The 16,345-nt window shown below is 40.1% G+C and overlaps 1 protein-coding gene across 2 annotated transcripts in view; it reads right to left on the bottom strand.

Annotated features, from left to right (window-relative positions):
• Positions 1–16,345, bottom strand: part of IMPG2 (interphotoreceptor matrix proteoglycan 2) — a 137,341-nt gene that overhangs the window by 33,830 nt on the left and 87,166 nt on the right. For both annotated transcript variants that reach the window (XM_078352234.1, XM_078352235.1), the window contains 3 exons: positions 13,223–13,526; positions 10,846–12,098; positions 9,992–10,211 (listed from right to left, as the gene is read on the bottom strand). In XM_078352234.1, coding sequence (XP_078208360.1) covers positions 9,992–10,211; positions 10,846–12,098; positions 13,223–13,526 — 1,777 coding nt within the window. The remainder of the gene's footprint in view (positions 1–9,991; positions 10,212–10,845; positions 12,099–13,222; positions 13,527–16,345) is intronic.

A 16,345-nucleotide genomic window follows, 5' to 3' on the forward strand; every position in this document is an offset into this window, starting at 1 on the left:
AACTCTCCACCCCAAATCAACAGAATATACATTCTTTTCATCACCACATAGCACTTATTCTAAAGTTGACCACATAATTGGAAGTAAAGCAATCCTCAGTAAATGCAAAAGAACAGAAATCATAATAAACAGTCTCTCAGACCACAGTACAATCAAATTAGAACTCAGGATTAAGAAACTCACTCAAAACTGCACAACTACATAGAAACTGAACAACCTGCTCCTGAATGACTACTGGGTAAATAACGAAATTAAGGAAGAAATAAAGAAGTTCTTTGAAACCAATAAGAACAAAGACACAACATACAGGAATGTCTGGGACACAGCTAAAGCAGTGTTTAGAGGGAAATTAATACCACTAAACGCCCACAGGAGAATGCAGGAAAGATCTAAAATTGACACCCTAATATCAGAATTGAAAAAACTAGAGAAGCAAGAGCGAACAAATTCAAAGCTAGCAGAAGACAAGAAATAACTAAGATCAGAGCACAACTGAAGGAGATAGAGACACGAAAAACCCTTCAAAAAAATCAATGAATCCAGGAGCTGGATTTTTGAAAAGATTAACAAAATAGATAGACCAATAGCCAGATGAATAAAGAAGAAAAGAGAGAAGAATCAAATAGACACAATAAAAAGTGATAAAGGGAATATCACCACTGACCCCACAGAAATGCAAACTACCATCAGAGAATACTATAAACATGTCTATGTATAAAACTAGAAAATCTAGAAGAAATGGATACATTTCTGGACACATATACCGCCCCCCAAGACTACACCAGGAAGAAGTTGAATCCCTGAATAGGCCAATAACAAGGCCTGAAATGGAGGCAATAATTAATAGCCTACCAACCAAAAAAACCCTAGGACCAGACAGATTCACAGCCAAATTCTACCAAAGGTACAAATAGAAGCTGGTACCATTCCTTCTGAAACTATTCCAAACAATACAAAAAGAGGGACTCCTCCCTAACTCATTTTATGAGGCCAGCATTATCCTGATATCAAAACCTGGCAGAGACACACAAAAAAAGAACATTTCAGGACAATATCGCTAATGAACACCAGTGCAAAAATCCTGAATAAAATACTGGCAAACCGAATCCATCAAAAACCTTATTCATCAGGATCAAGTCAGCTTCATCCCTGGGATGTAAGGCTGGTTCAACATACACAAATCAATAAACATAATCCATCACGTAAAAAGAGCCAAAAACGCAAACCACATGATTATCCCAATAGATGCAGAAAAGGCCTTCGATAAAATTCAACACTCCTTCGGGCTAAAAACTCTCAATAAACTAGGTATTGATGGAACATATCTCAAAATAATAAGAGCTATTTATGACAAACCCATAACCAATATCATACTGAATGGGCAAAAGCGGGAAGCATTCCCTTTGAAAACTGGCACAAGACAAGGAGGCCCTCTCTCTCCACTCCTATTCAACATAGTATTGGAAGTTCTGGGCAGGCAGTCAGGCAAGAGAAAGAAATAACAGGTATTCAAATAGGAAGAGAGGAAGTCAAATTGTCTCTGTTTGCAGATGACATGATTGTACATTTAGAAAACCCCATTCTCTACCAGACAGAAAATCAACAAGGATATCCAGGGCTTGAACTCAGACCTGGAGCAAGCAAACCTGATAGACATTTACAAACTCTCCACCCCAAATCCACAGAATACACATTCTTCTCAGCACTACATCACACCTACTCTAAAATTGACCACATAATTGGAAGTAAAGCACTGCTCAACAAATGCAAAACAACTGAAATCATAACAAACAGCCTCTCAGACCATAGTGCAATCAAGTTAGAACTCAGAATACAGAAACCGACCCAGAACCGCACAGCTTCATGGAAACTGAACAACTGGCTCTTGAATGTTGACTGGGTAAACAATGAAATGAAGGAAGAAATAAAGAAGTTCTTCGAAACCAATGAGAACGAAGACACAACATGCCAGAACCTCTGGACACATTTAAAGCAGTCTCTAGAGGAAAGTATATAGCAATAAGTGCCCATATGAGGAGAATGGAGAGATCCAAAATTGACACCCTATCATCAAAATTGAAAGAGCTAGAGGAGCAAGATCAAAAAAACTCAAAACCCAGCAGAAGACAAGAAATAACTAAGATCAGAGCTGAGCTGAAGGAGATTGAGACACGAAAAACCCTTCAAAAAATCAATAAATCCAAGAGCTGGTTTTTTGAAAAGATCAACAAAATAGACAGACCACTGGCCAGATTGATTAAAAAGAAAAGAGAGAACAACCAAATAGATGCAATAAAAAATGATAAAGGGGAAATCACCACAGATTCCACAGAAATTCAAACCATCATCAGAGAATATTACAAACAACTCTATGCGCATAAACTAGTAAACCTGGAAGAAATGGATAAATTCCTGGACTCCTGTGTCCTCCCAAGCCTAAACCAGGAGGAAGCTGAAACTATGAATAGACCAATAACAAGGTCTGAAGTTGAGGCAGCAATTAAGAGCCTACCACACAAAAAAAAGCCCAGGTCCAGATGGGTTCACAGCCGAATTCTACCAGACACACAAGGAGGAGCTGGTACTATTCCTTCTAAAACTATTTCAAACAATCCAAAAAGAGGGAATCCTTCCCAGATCATTTTATGAGACCAACATCATTCTGATACCAAATGATGAGAATACCAAATTCTCTCCCCGGCAGAGACCCAACATGTAAAGAAAACTTCAGGCCAATATCCATGATGAACATAGATGCAAAAATCTTCAATAAAATATTGGCAAGCCGATTGCAACAGCAAATCAAAAAACTTATTCATCATGATCAAGTAGGATTCATCCCGGGGATGCAAGGCTGGTTCAACATACGCAAGTCTATCAACGTAATTCACCACATAAACAGAACCAAAAACAAAAACCACATGATTATTTCAATTGACGCAGAGAAGGCATTTGACAAAATTCAACAGCCCTTTATGCTAAAAACCCTCAATAAACTCGGTATTGATGGAACGTATCTCAAAGTAATAAAAGCTATTTATGACAATCCAACAGCCAATATCATACTGAATGGGCAAAAACTGGAAGCATTCCCTTTGAAATCTGGCACCAGACAAGAATGCCCTCTTTCACCACTCCTATTCAATATAGTTCTGGAAGTTCTAGCCAGAGCAATCAGGCAAGAAAAAGAAATAAAGTGTATTCAAATAGGAAAGGTGGAAGCCAAATTGTCTCTATTTGCAGACGACATGATAGTATACCTAGAAGACCCCATCGCCTCAGCCCAAAAACTCCTGAAACTGATAAGCAACTTCAGCAAAGTCTCAGGATATAAAATCAATGTGCAAAAATCACAAGCATTCCTATACACCAATAACAGACTTAAAGAGAGCCAAATCAAGAATGAACTGCCATTCACAATTGCTACAAAAAGAATAAAATACCTTGGAATACAACTCACAAGGAACGTAAGGGACCTCTTCAAGGAGAAGTACAAACCACTGCTCAACGAAATCAGAGAGGACACAAACAGATGGAGAAACATTCCATGTTCATGGTTAGGAAGAATTAATATCGTGAAAATGGCTATACTGCCCAAAGTAATTTACAGAATCAACGCTATCCCCATCAAGCTACCATTGACTTTCTTCACAGAACTGGAAAAAAACACCATGAACTTCATATGGAACCAAAAGAGAGCCCGCATAGCCAAGTCAATTCTAAGCAAAAAGAACACAGCGGGGGCATCACACTACTGGATTTCAAACTATACTACAAGGCTACAATAATCAAAACAGCATGGTACTGGTACCAAAACAGAGATATAGACCAATGGAACAAAACAGAGGCACCAGAGGCAACACAACATACATACAACTATAAAATCTTTGATAAACCCGACAAAAACAAGCAATGGGGAAAGGATTCCATGTTTAACAAATGTTGTTGGGAAAACTGGCTAGCCATGTGCAGAAAGCAGAAACTGGACCCCTTCCTGACACCGTACACTAAAATTAACTCCAGATGGATTAAAGACTTAAACATAAGACACCATAAAAACCCTAGAAGGAAATCTAGGCAAAACTATCCAGGACATAGGAGTAGGCAAGGACTTCATGAACAAAACACCAAAAGCATTGGCAACAAAAGCCAAAATAGACAAATGGGACCTAATCAAACTCCACAGCTTCTGCACGGCAAAAGAAACAGTCACTAGAGTGGATCGGCAACCAACAGAATGGGAAAAAATTTTTGCAGTCTACCCATCTGACAAAGGGCTGATATCCAGAATTTACAAAGAACTCAAACGGATTTACAGGAAAAAAACAAACAAGCCCATTCAAAAGTGGGCAAAGGATATGAACAGACACTTGACAAAAGAAGACATATATGAGGCCAACAATCATATGAAAAAATGCTCATCGTCACTGGTCATCAGAGAGATGCAAATCAAAACCACATTGAGATACCATCTCACGCCAGTTAGAATGGAGATCATTAAAAAATCTGGAGACAACAGATGTTGGAGAGGATGTGGAGAAAAAGGAACACTTTTACACTGTTGGTGGGAGTGTAAATTAGTTCAACCATTGTGGAAGACAGTGTGGCGATTCCTCAAGGCCTTAGAAATAGAAATTCCATTTGACCCAGCAATCCCATTACTGGGTATATATCCAAAAGACTATAAATCGTTCTACTATAAGGACACATGTACACGAATGTTCATTGCAGCACTGTTTACAATAGCAAAGACCTGGAATCAACCCAAATGCCCATTGATAATAGACTGGATTGGAAAAATGTGGCACATATACACCATGGAATATTATGCAGCAATCAGAAATGATGAGTTTGTGTCGTTTGTGGGGACATGGATGAATCTGGAGAACGTCATCCTCAGCAAACTGACACAAGAACAGAAAATGAAACACCGCATATTCTCACTCATAGGTGGGTGATGAAAAATGAGAACACATGGACACAGAAAGGGGAGTACTAAACACAGGGGTCTATTGGGGGGAAAAGGGGAGGGCCAGTGGGAGGGGGAGGTGGGGAGGGATAGCCTGGGGAGAAATGCCAAATGTGGGTGAAGGGGAGAAGAAAAGCAAAGCACACTGCCATGTGTGTATCTATGCAACTGTCTTGCATGCTCTGAATATGTACCCCAAAACCTAAAATCCAATAAAAAATTTAAAAAAAGAAAAAAAAAAGAAAACCCCATTCTCTCAGCCCAAAATCTCCTTAAGATGATAAGCAACTTTAGCAAAGTCTCAGGATACAAAATCAATGTGTAAAATTCACAAGCATTCCTATACACCAGTAATAGATAAACAGAGAGTCCAATCATGAGTGAACTCCCATTCACAATTTCTACAAAGGAAATAAAATACCTAGAAATACAACTTACAAGGGATATGAAGGAGCTCATCAAGGAGAACTACAAACCACTGCTCAAGGAAATAGGAGAAGACACAAACAAATGGGAAAACATTCCATGCTCATGGATAGGAAGACTCAATTGTAAAAATGGCCATTCTGGCCAAAGTAATTTAAAGATTCAGTGTTATCCCCATCAAGCTACCGCTGACTTTCCTCACAGAATTAGAAAAAAACTACTTTAAATTTCATATGGAACCAAAAAACAGCCCACATAGCCAAGACAATTCTAAGCAGAAAGAGGAAAGCTGGAGGCATCACACTACCTAACTTCATACTATACTATAAGGCTAATGTAACCAAAACAGCATGGCAGTGGTCTCAAAGCAGACATATAGACCAATGGAACAGAACAGAGGCCTCAGAAATATTGAGACACATCTACAACCATCTGATCTTTGACAAACCTGACAAAAACAAGCAATGGGGAAACAATTCCCTATTTAATAAATGGTGTTGGGAAAACTGGCTGGACATATGCAGGAAACTAAAACTGGACCCCTTCCTTACACCCTATACAAAAATTAACTCAAGATGGATTAAAGACTTAAACTAAGACCTAAAACCATAAAAACCCTAGAAGAAAACCTAGATGATACCATTCAGGATTAGGCATGGGCAAAGACTTCATGACTCAAACACCAAAAGCAATGCCAACAAAAGCCAAAATTGACAAATGGGATCTAATTAAACTAAACAGCTTCTGCACAGCAAAAGAAACTATCATCAGAGTGGACAGGCAATCTACAGAATGAAAGAACATTTTTGCAATCTACCCATCTGACAAATGGCTAATATCAACAATCTACAAGGAACTTAAACAAATTTACAGGAAGAAAACAAACAACCCCATCAAAAAGTGGGCAAAGAATATGAGCAGATGCTTCTCAAAATAAGACATTTATGTGGCCAAGAAACATGAAAAATAGCTCACCATCACTGGTCATTAGAGAAATGCAAATCAAAACCACAATGAGACGCTATCTCACACCAGTTAGAATGGCATCATTAAAGAGTCAGGAGACAATAGATGCTGGAGAGGGTGTGAATAAATAGGAATGCTTCTACACTGTTGGTGGGAATGTAAATTAGTTCAACCATTGTGGAAGACAGTGTGATGATTCCTTAAGGATCTAGAACCAGAAATACTATTTGACCCAGCAATCCCATTACTGAGTATAAACCCAAAGGATTATAAATTATTCTACTATAAAGACACATATACATGTATGCTTATTGCAGCACTTTTTACAATAGCAAAGACTTGGAAGCAACCCAAATGTCCATCAATGATAGACTGGATAGAGAAAACGTGGCACATATACACCATGGAATACTATGCAGCCATAAAAAAGGATGAGTTCATGTCCTTTGCAGGAACATGTATGAAACTGGAAACCATCATTCTCAGCAAACTAACACAGGAACAGAAAATCAAACACCTCATATTCTCATTCATAAGTAGGAATTGAACAATGAGAACACATGGACACAGGGAGAGGAACATCACACACTGGGGCCTGTCAGAGGTTGGGGGATTGCGGAAGGACAGCATTAGGAGAAATACCTAATGTAGATCACGGGTGGATGGGTGCAGCAAACCACCATGGCACGTGTATATCTATGTAACAAATCTGCACATTCACCACATGTATCCCAGAACTTAAGGTATAATTTTTAAAAACTGAAGTAAGTGTATTTATTGTAATTCTCTATACTTTTATTTTTTATGTTTTTTAGAGACAGGTTCTCACTATGTATGTTGTCCGGGCTAGAGTGTAGTTGTGTGATCACAGTTCATTGCAGCCTCAACCACCCAGGCTCCAGCAATCTTCCCATCTCAGCCTCCCAAGTAGCTGGAACTACAGGCACATGCCTCAGTGCCCAGCTAATTTTTAAGGTTTTTTGTAGAGACGGAGACTGTGTTGCTCAAGCAATCCTTCTGCCTCAGCCTCCTAAAGTGTTGGAATTAAAAGTGCAAGCCACAGCACCTGGCCTTTAATTCTGTCTAAAAAGAAGTCGATTGACTTTTGCAAAAGTATTATAACTCATAACTGTTTGCAGTTGTACAGCCAGTCAAATGTTTTATATATATTACTTGTGTAATGCTTACAATAGTCTCATAAAATACAGAGCCAGGCAATATTACCCCCATTTAACATGTGCAAATTAAAGTGTCAGGGATAAAAGTAGCCCACCTAGGGTCATACAAATAATAAATGGTAAAGCAAAAGCAAGAAATCACAACTTACAAATTAGAACGAATTGCCTCTTCTATTACAGCACATGACAAAGAATGTGCAAATAGTCCTAGAGGACTAAGTGGAAAGAGATTGGGATACGAAGGATTAGTGAAATCATTTTCCTCACTTTCAATGGCTACCAGTTCTCAAAGACTTCAAAAGAAAGCATGCTTCTTTCTGAAAGAATAGGGCGGGCTTTCAAACCAGTTTGAGATTAAAAGGCACTGGAGAAATATGAGGACATTTCTTCTTACTCCTCAAAAGCACCGTCCTCTAGTACATAGAAGAGAAGCAAGAACAGAATTTCACGCTTCAGCAGTATTCTCTGCATCCAAGGCTCCCAGATAAAAGCAATGGTTTATGTCATTCACTCACAGTATTTTTTAGTATCTTCTGTGTTCAATACACTGTGCTAAATTCTGGCTAGAAAGTACTTAATAAAACAGACACATTCTCAGTCCTTGTGAAATGCTCATCTGGAAAAAATAGCCATTATGCAACTATGCACATAAATTAACATTATTACAACGATGATAACTCTCTAGGGGAAAAGAACATTGTATTATTAATATAAAAACTGACAGGAAAGACTCAATCTAGACTATAAGTGAGTCAATGAAAGTCCTAAGGAAGTGACATTTGAACTGAGGCACATGGGTGAACAAAAGTCAGTAAGAAGGCAAAAGGGGACGGTGTGTACAAAAGCTTTAAGGGAAGAAAAAGGTTTTGCATCTGAGTAACCAAAAACAAGCTGGTTTGACTAGAACATGTTAAACAGGGGTAAGTAGCATTGGATTTCAGGGAAGAAGACAGGGACCAGGCCTTGTGGCTACTGAACCAGACCTGGCCGCTGTCTGGAGGATAGATAGGAGGAGGAGCATGAGAGGATGTGGGGTAACTGGTCCAAAGCAGAGAGCGTGGTGATTTGGAGGAAGTCATAGCCGTGCAGATAGGGAAAAGGGCATGGATTTGAGTTACAGCTAGAATTCATAATCAATACAAGTTTGGTGAGTGACCAAGAGTTCAAGGTGATAGGTACTGAAATATCAAGAATGACTTCTCTAGCTAGGTGTGGTGGCTCACACCTGTAATCCCAGCACTTTGGGAAGCCGAGGTGGGTGCATTATCTGAGGTCAGGAGTTCAAGACCAGGCTGGTCAACATGGAGAAACCCTGTCTCTGCTAAAAATACAAAAAATCATCTAGACATGGTTGTAGGCACCTGTAATCCTAGCCACTCGTGAGGCTGAGGCAGGAGAATCACTCAAACCTGGGAGGTGGAGGTTGCAGTTAGCCAAGGTCACACCATTGTACTCCAGCCTGGGCAGCAAGAGCGAAATTCCATCTCAAAAAAAAACAATGACTTCTCATGTTTCCGGCTTAAGTGGCTGAGTAGATAAAGCTTACATTTATAGGACCGGGCGTGGTTGCTCAAGCCTGTAATCCCAGCACTTTGGGAGGCCGAGGCAGGTGGATCACGAGGTCAAGAGATCGAGACCATCCTGGTCAACATGGTGAAAGCCCATCTCTACTAAAAATACAAAACATTAGCTGGGCATGGTGGTGCGTGCCTGTAATCCCAGCTACTCAGGAGGCTGAGGCAGGAGAATTGCCTGAACCCAGGAAGTGGAGGTTGCGGTGAGCTGAGATCACGCCATTGCACTCCAGCCTGGGTAACAAGAGCAAAACTCCATCTCAAAAAAAAAAACAAAAAAACAAAGCTTACATTTATAGAAAGAGATAGAGAAACTGAAAGAGTAGATTTAGCTGGAGGGTAGTGAGATATGGAAAAGCAGAGCTCACTCGTAGCTATCTTAAATTTGACATACACAGAATACATCCAAGTGGAGATTGTCAAGTAAGTACATAGATATTAATTCTGGAGGTTTTGAGACATTTGATCTGCATATAAAAAATGTGGAGAGTTGCTGACATTTACATAATGCTTAAGACAATGGAAATGGATGCAAAAACTTAAAGGGAAGAGGGCCCAAACCTTTTGCAGGTGGTAACATGAAGGCATAGCAAAAATTGATCCAGTGGATAAATAAAAACAAAAGCCAGATGCAGTGGGCAGAAAAGGGAATGGAGGTGAAACAGTAAAGTAACATGTTTGGACGATGCTTTGAAAAGGGAATGAAATTGACGTTCTTGGGAGAAATATGTTTCTAGTTGTGAAGACGTGGAAGATTTGTCTGACAGTACTCTCTTTTCTTCCAAGTACTGGAGTCACCTTAATGCAATGACGAAGAAAACACACAAGAATAATCACTGGATGCGACTAAGAAATCACCAGGCTAGGTGACGTCATACCTGATTCCACATCAAGAGAGTATTTATCAATAGCCAAGTTCATGGTATGGTAGGCAGTGGTACAAAAGTCTTCCAGAATCATGTACACCGCATTGTTGATGTTAGGAGGGACAGAACTGGCAAACTTCATCCGGCTGTTCACCACGATGCTGCCATTTCTGAAGTTGAGGATTTCTAAGTTCTGGAATCCCGTGAGATTTGACTGCAGATAGGGAACCAGCTACAATACATGCAAAGTGGTGAGTTAATTACAGGGTTTCACTTTCTGTTCAATACATACCCAAACAAAACAAACAAAAAAAATAAGATAAGCCCCTGCCTCGCTTTTCCTAATTGTATTTTATCTACATTTAAACTGTTAATTAACGAAAGTGCAAATTAGGACTGCTTTGACGGTAGAAACTAGAAATGCTATGAGACTTTTGTAGTGGTCTTTAGGGAGTTCACACATAGTTTTATTCATACATAGTTTTAGACACCCAGAAAGTTTATTTTCTGTTTCACTAAAGGATTACAACAGTGACGGGATCGTAGGTACCCACAAAACATTAGCTTCACAGTCAAATGTGAAAAGAAACGTCAAACTTATTGTAGTCTCGTAATTCATGGAATACAGTGTTCCCTGTAAATTATTACATCACTCTCATGCCACTTTTGTGTTTTCCGTTTCTTGTATGTACCTGTCTTACTGTCTTATTACCAACCCCAGGCCATGATACTATTTGTAAATGATGGGAAATGAATGCCCACAGCAGATCCCACTTTCCCTGCTCAGATCTTTTGTGCTAGAGGGGAGGAGGAGTGGATCATACATGATTATTCACTAGTGCCCATGTTTTACTTTTTCTGCTTACCAACTCTAAGAATCTTTGCTCCAGAGCTTTATACTCCAAAGAGTTTTTATTAAACAGATCTTCTGAAAACATCATGTTAGTCACTCGGAGGCTGAAGAAAACCACCAAAGCTCCTGAAGTCTGGGTATAACTCAAGTCATCTCCTCCTGTGGGCCAAGCCACACTAACCATGTCTGTGGAGTGAACACTTGTAGACATTTCCATGTAACTACCAACCTTGCCATTTTGCTCTGGGACTAGCTCAGGCTGATAGTAATCTGTGCCTATCCGGTCCAGTTCTAATGAAATATCCTGTACACCCATAATTACTTCATCCTCTAGCAGGGTGGAGATTGTGGTTGGAGACAATTTGGTAGACTGTGTCATGGAAGCTTTCAACCAGAGTCTGTCAGTACTCTGTGGTGTACTTGCCAATGTGTCCTTGGACAATTTCTCCGGGGAAGAAGCTCTTGTCCAGACTCTATCTGATTCTGGCAATATAGTCCACAAAGGTTGCATGTCTGGCTTTACCACTGAAACCTCGCTGTCAAGCCATTCATAGTTGGATGACTCGGTGGTTTGTTCCACATCCTCCCTTAGGATGGCATCCGCCTGGTCTGATTCATCAGTAGATATTGCTACAGGTGTCTGTAGAAGAGGTGCCTTGGTAACTGAATCATCATCAACACCAGGTACTTCTGACATGTGCTTGGGGACAATTAGAGATGCAGATTCAGTGGCAGTCTCTGTGAGGATGGGTACAGCAGGCCCACTAGGAGGTTCTTCCTCTGGAAAGTGTGTGGATCTATCATCATGTTCATATTTTGAGTGCTTACTAACTTGCTCTGTGGAATCCATTTTGTCAACTAAAACTAGCTTCTCGTCTTCAATCTCAGCTGGCAAAAGTGAATCATCATCTTCAAGCCATGGCTTGAACAGTGGTTCAGTGCTCTCTGACGAAGTCTCACTCCATGGCCAAGTAACCAGATCCCACTTTTGCCCGGACCCTGAACCCAAACCACTCTCAAATATTGATTCTGTTTCCATGGATGCATCTGGCAGGAAAGGGCTCGCTTCTAATTGGTCTTTGACTTTGGAGGTGAAGGAGTCCAAGCCAAAAGGTATAGAAGAGGTCAGATACGGGGAAGGTGTTAAGGACACATCAGAGTCTTCCATGGGTGGTATTGTTTCTTGTGGCACAGGTTGAGTGAATGAACTTGAAGGCAGTGAATCAATAGAAAGAAAATCTTCTGACTCTTCAACAGTGGCTAATCCTGAAAATAAAGTGTTATATTAATTAATCTACAGAGTTGCCAAAAGGTAATAAATAAAACTAGTTGCCTATCTTTTCCCAGTGGAGTTAACAGGGACAATTGTTGGCTTTTGCTTTTCTATATCTAGCAAACAAGAAGATCTGATAATGTGTTTTTAATATGGATAATCACTCATGAATATTATCTCTTTCTTGAGGATGACAAGACCTTGACTATTGAAATAATCTTCAAACACTTGTGTTTTTTAATAAAATTTCATGAAAATAAAGAACTGCTGGTAGCAATTTTGACAATGAATACTAAATCCAGCAGTGATTTAGGAGGAAAATTCCCTGAACACTGTGTTTCTCTTTGAATTCTCATTTTCCCTGTTATGTTTTGGTCCGTCATCCTTCATAGTCACCCAATGTTCACAATCTGAACTCTCATTTTCCCTGTTATGTTTTTTGTCCGTCATCCTTCATCATCACCCAATATTCACAATCTGAACTCTCATTTTCCCTGTTATATTTTTGTCCGTCATCCTTCATTGTCACCCAATGTTCACAATCCTGAACTCTTTATGTATTTGTTCATCTTCCTCATTTCACATGTGTACTCCATCCCTCAGTCACATTTATATTTCCTTTCCTCCACGGCATCCAGATCATCGATTTCATTTTCACTTCTTTATCTGGGCTGTGGCTGCCATGGGTTAGCTTCTACCCTTCTCAATACTGCTACAAGCAAAAATCTTTAGACTTGGCCCCCACAAGTGCTAGCTATAACCTAGCTGAATAATCTCATTCGATGCTATTTATTACTCCAATATTTAAGTAAAGTGATTCTTTAAAAGTAGCAGCAGTAATTTAACTAAACTATATACCTTTAAATATGTCCTTCAAAATATCTATTAATCGATCCCCGCTCCAGCTTCCCAAGTTTATTTCTTGTTATTTACCTATTTGGACTCTCCATTCCAACAAATTAAATTGGACAGTTTCCTCTTGCACACAATTTTACCAAGACATTTTCCCCCCGTTGAATGCTACCATGTTTCTTTCATAGCCACAGTCTCTTCCTCTCTTTAAAACCCTTGTCTTTGGATATAACAAAAAGTATGAAAAGGGATTAAAGTTTCTCACCATCTTCTACCAAGTGAGTTCCAGAAGTCCTTTCCTCAGAAGCCACAGGCAAGCCAGTCTGAAGCACTGCCGGGGTGACAGAATGAAGAGTCAAGCTGCTAGCCTCTAAAACCTCTGGGGAAGAGCTGAGGCCCATCTTCGAGGGAAAGGCTAATTTGTCTGTAGACACTAAATCACCCAAAGGACTTTCTGACCAGAGTTCCCTGCCAGTGGCTGAGGGAGGACCAGAGCTGAAATCAAATGGTGGGATACTGCTGATGATGGAGTCATCTGCTGAGGGCCATGCAGCTTGAAAGGTATTATCCTGGGGGGAAAAAAAGGCTAAATCATATCATAGATAAAAGAAACATACAAAAAGTGATTTTAAATACCACCTAGCTGTCTATATTCCCAGGTTTTCTAGGGACGAGGAGGTGGTGTATTAATAATATTGGGGGTAGGGCGAGACATGGGCTCCAGGATCTAGAGAGAAACTATGTCAGCTCTCTCCGGTAAAGCAAGGACAGAAGAGGTAGCATATTTAAAGCCCTCAAAGTGAATGTATGAGAGAAAATGTTTTCTTGCTTTCGATGGTTCATTTTCCTCCGTGTTTTTAGCTTAAATGACTTGAAATACATAGACATTACTGTTATCTGTAACTGGTTGGCAAAGATTTAATTACATTGCCCACAGCAGGAAAGAACAACTGGCAATTGTATTCACCATTCTGAAAATATAATTAGTTAATGAAGGTCCTCCAGTTTGGTCAGAAATGTCACTACATCAAAATGTAGTCTGGTTACCTCAGATGAATAGCCACTCCTGTGAAATGGTATCACACTTACAAAACATAAACAATTTCCTCTTTCTAGTGATGTTTTACTGATGTACTACAAATCTTATCTTAAAACGTAGCTTCAGAAATGGAGAAGTATACAGAAACACAATCCTTGAACATATTAATTACTTAATCTTATGAAGAACTGTCTATGTAAAAAAAAAAAAATACAATGATCAGCCAGGCACAGTGGCTCATGTCTATAACCCCAGCAATTTGGGAAGCTGAGCCATGAGGATAGCTTGAGTCCAGGAGTCCAGCCTGGGCAACATAGCAAGACCCCCAACTCAACAACAACAACAAAAAATTGGCCAGGCATGGTGGCACACACCTGGAGTTCTCGCTACTTGGGAAGCTGAGGCAGGAGGATCACTTGATCCTGGGAGTTCAAGACTACCATGAGCTATGACCAAGCCACTGCACTCTAGCCTGGGCTATAGAGCAAGACTCTGTCTATTTAAAAAAAGAAAGTTTAACAATAAGGCTATGAGGTAAAATGGACATGGTATTTGGCGGGAGTTGATATATTACAATCTATTCTGGATTATGAATAACAAAGAAAAGTACAATGCACATAGAAAAAATTAGAAAATATTTCCTGGGTATATGAAAACTGAGAAAGAAAAAGAGAATAGAACAATCGTTTTCAGTCCTCAGAAGGCATTTGAATCACATGGAGGCTTTAGAAAAACACCAATTCCCAGGCCTGACACTCAGAGATGTTAACTTAATTGGTCTGGGAGACATAGAATTGGATACTTGCAAAAGTTCCCTAGTAGAGGAAATGCCCGAATCATGCTCTGGGCATCATATTCCTGCCTGGGTTTCTAACATACTTCTTCAATTTCTGAATGGTTTTATGTCTTATCAACTGGGACATTTAAGGAATTTCCCATATTTACAAATCTATCAAAAGACTAGAATTCATATTGCAGCTATGAACACAATGAAAATTACGAATAAGAAACACTGAATCTAACCTTCTCTCCCTCCTATCAGCAAGAGTAAATTTGCACTGATAGTCTCAAGCCTAATATGCATTTTGAACAAAAGCACAGAATTTTAGGGTGGCTAAGTCAAGTTTAGTCTATGGTCATGAAATAAAGCAGAGCATACTGGCCTACGGAGAGAGCTAATCCAAAACAAGGTGATATGGTTTGGCTGTGTCTCCACCCAAATCTCACCTTGAATTTCCACGCGCTATGGGAGCAACTCAGTGGGAGGTAATTGAATCAGGGGAGCAGGTCTTTCCCATGCTGTTCTCGTGATACTGAATAAGTCTCATAAGATCTGACAGTTTTAGAAAGGGGAGTTTCCTTGCACAAGCTCTCTTCTCTTGTCTACCACCATGTGACACGTGCCTTTCACCTTCCGCCATGATTGTGAGGCCTCCTCAGCCACATGAACTGTTAAGAAACCTCTTTCTTTTGTAAATTGCCCAGTCTCAGGTATGTGTTTATCAGCAGCATGAAAACGGACTAATACACAAGGCCTAATTAGTCTGTTATGCTTTGTCTTCGAAGTGCCCCTTGTCTCTCTGTCAAAGATCTGTGTGAGGAGACTTTGAACTACACACTCTCCCAGTCACAGAGGGGGAGCCATGAGGCAGGAAACCACCAGGCAGGTCTACTTTGTCCCTTCCCTAGTGACAAATGCACAGGAAAAATAGTAATAACAGAAGGCTCTATAGAGGGTTACCCGCCATTTCATCTACCATCTTTAAACTAAAAGCACTCTGTCAAGTAGTCTTATTTTCTTTTGTGGAATTCATTACAACATCACTTACTGCCTTGTCCATGTTGTTTTAACTAGTTCCTATTTTAAGTGGGTCACCATGCTGATTAATCTGTAATTGTCACCACCATTTCAGATCCTTCTCTTCCTGCCCTCTGCCCTAGGAGGCTGACCCCTGTGAGCTGCACCAACCCTGCCCCCTTGCATTTGTTTTCTGTTTGAGTCCGGCCAAGGAGACACATAAGCAGATCAAAGGACAAGAGGAAGGAGAGGTCAGGGTATTTCTTTCCTGCTTCCTCCAAGCCTCAAAACCATGTGTCTAGCATAGCTGTGCTTCTCCCTCCACAATTACAGCTCCAGCTCTCAATGGGCTCTGGTAAGAGCATTTCCTCCCCTTCCTCTGTAATCCAATGGACGGTAGTGGCAATTGCTTTCCACTGGTGTTAGTCTCTGCATGCCTCGAGATTCTTTTTTTGCTCCTCTAACCCTATACACACCTCCACTAATAGATTCATCTAGATGATTGTTACCATTGAAACCCTGGATGAGCGATATTATGCAAATGCGCCATC

This window comes from Callithrix jacchus, chromosome 15 (assembly GCF_049354715.1).
Source record: "Callithrix jacchus isolate 240 chromosome 15, calJac240_pri, whole genome shotgun sequence".
Taxonomy (NCBI): Eukaryota; Metazoa; Chordata; class Mammalia; order Primates; family Cebidae; genus Callithrix; species Callithrix jacchus.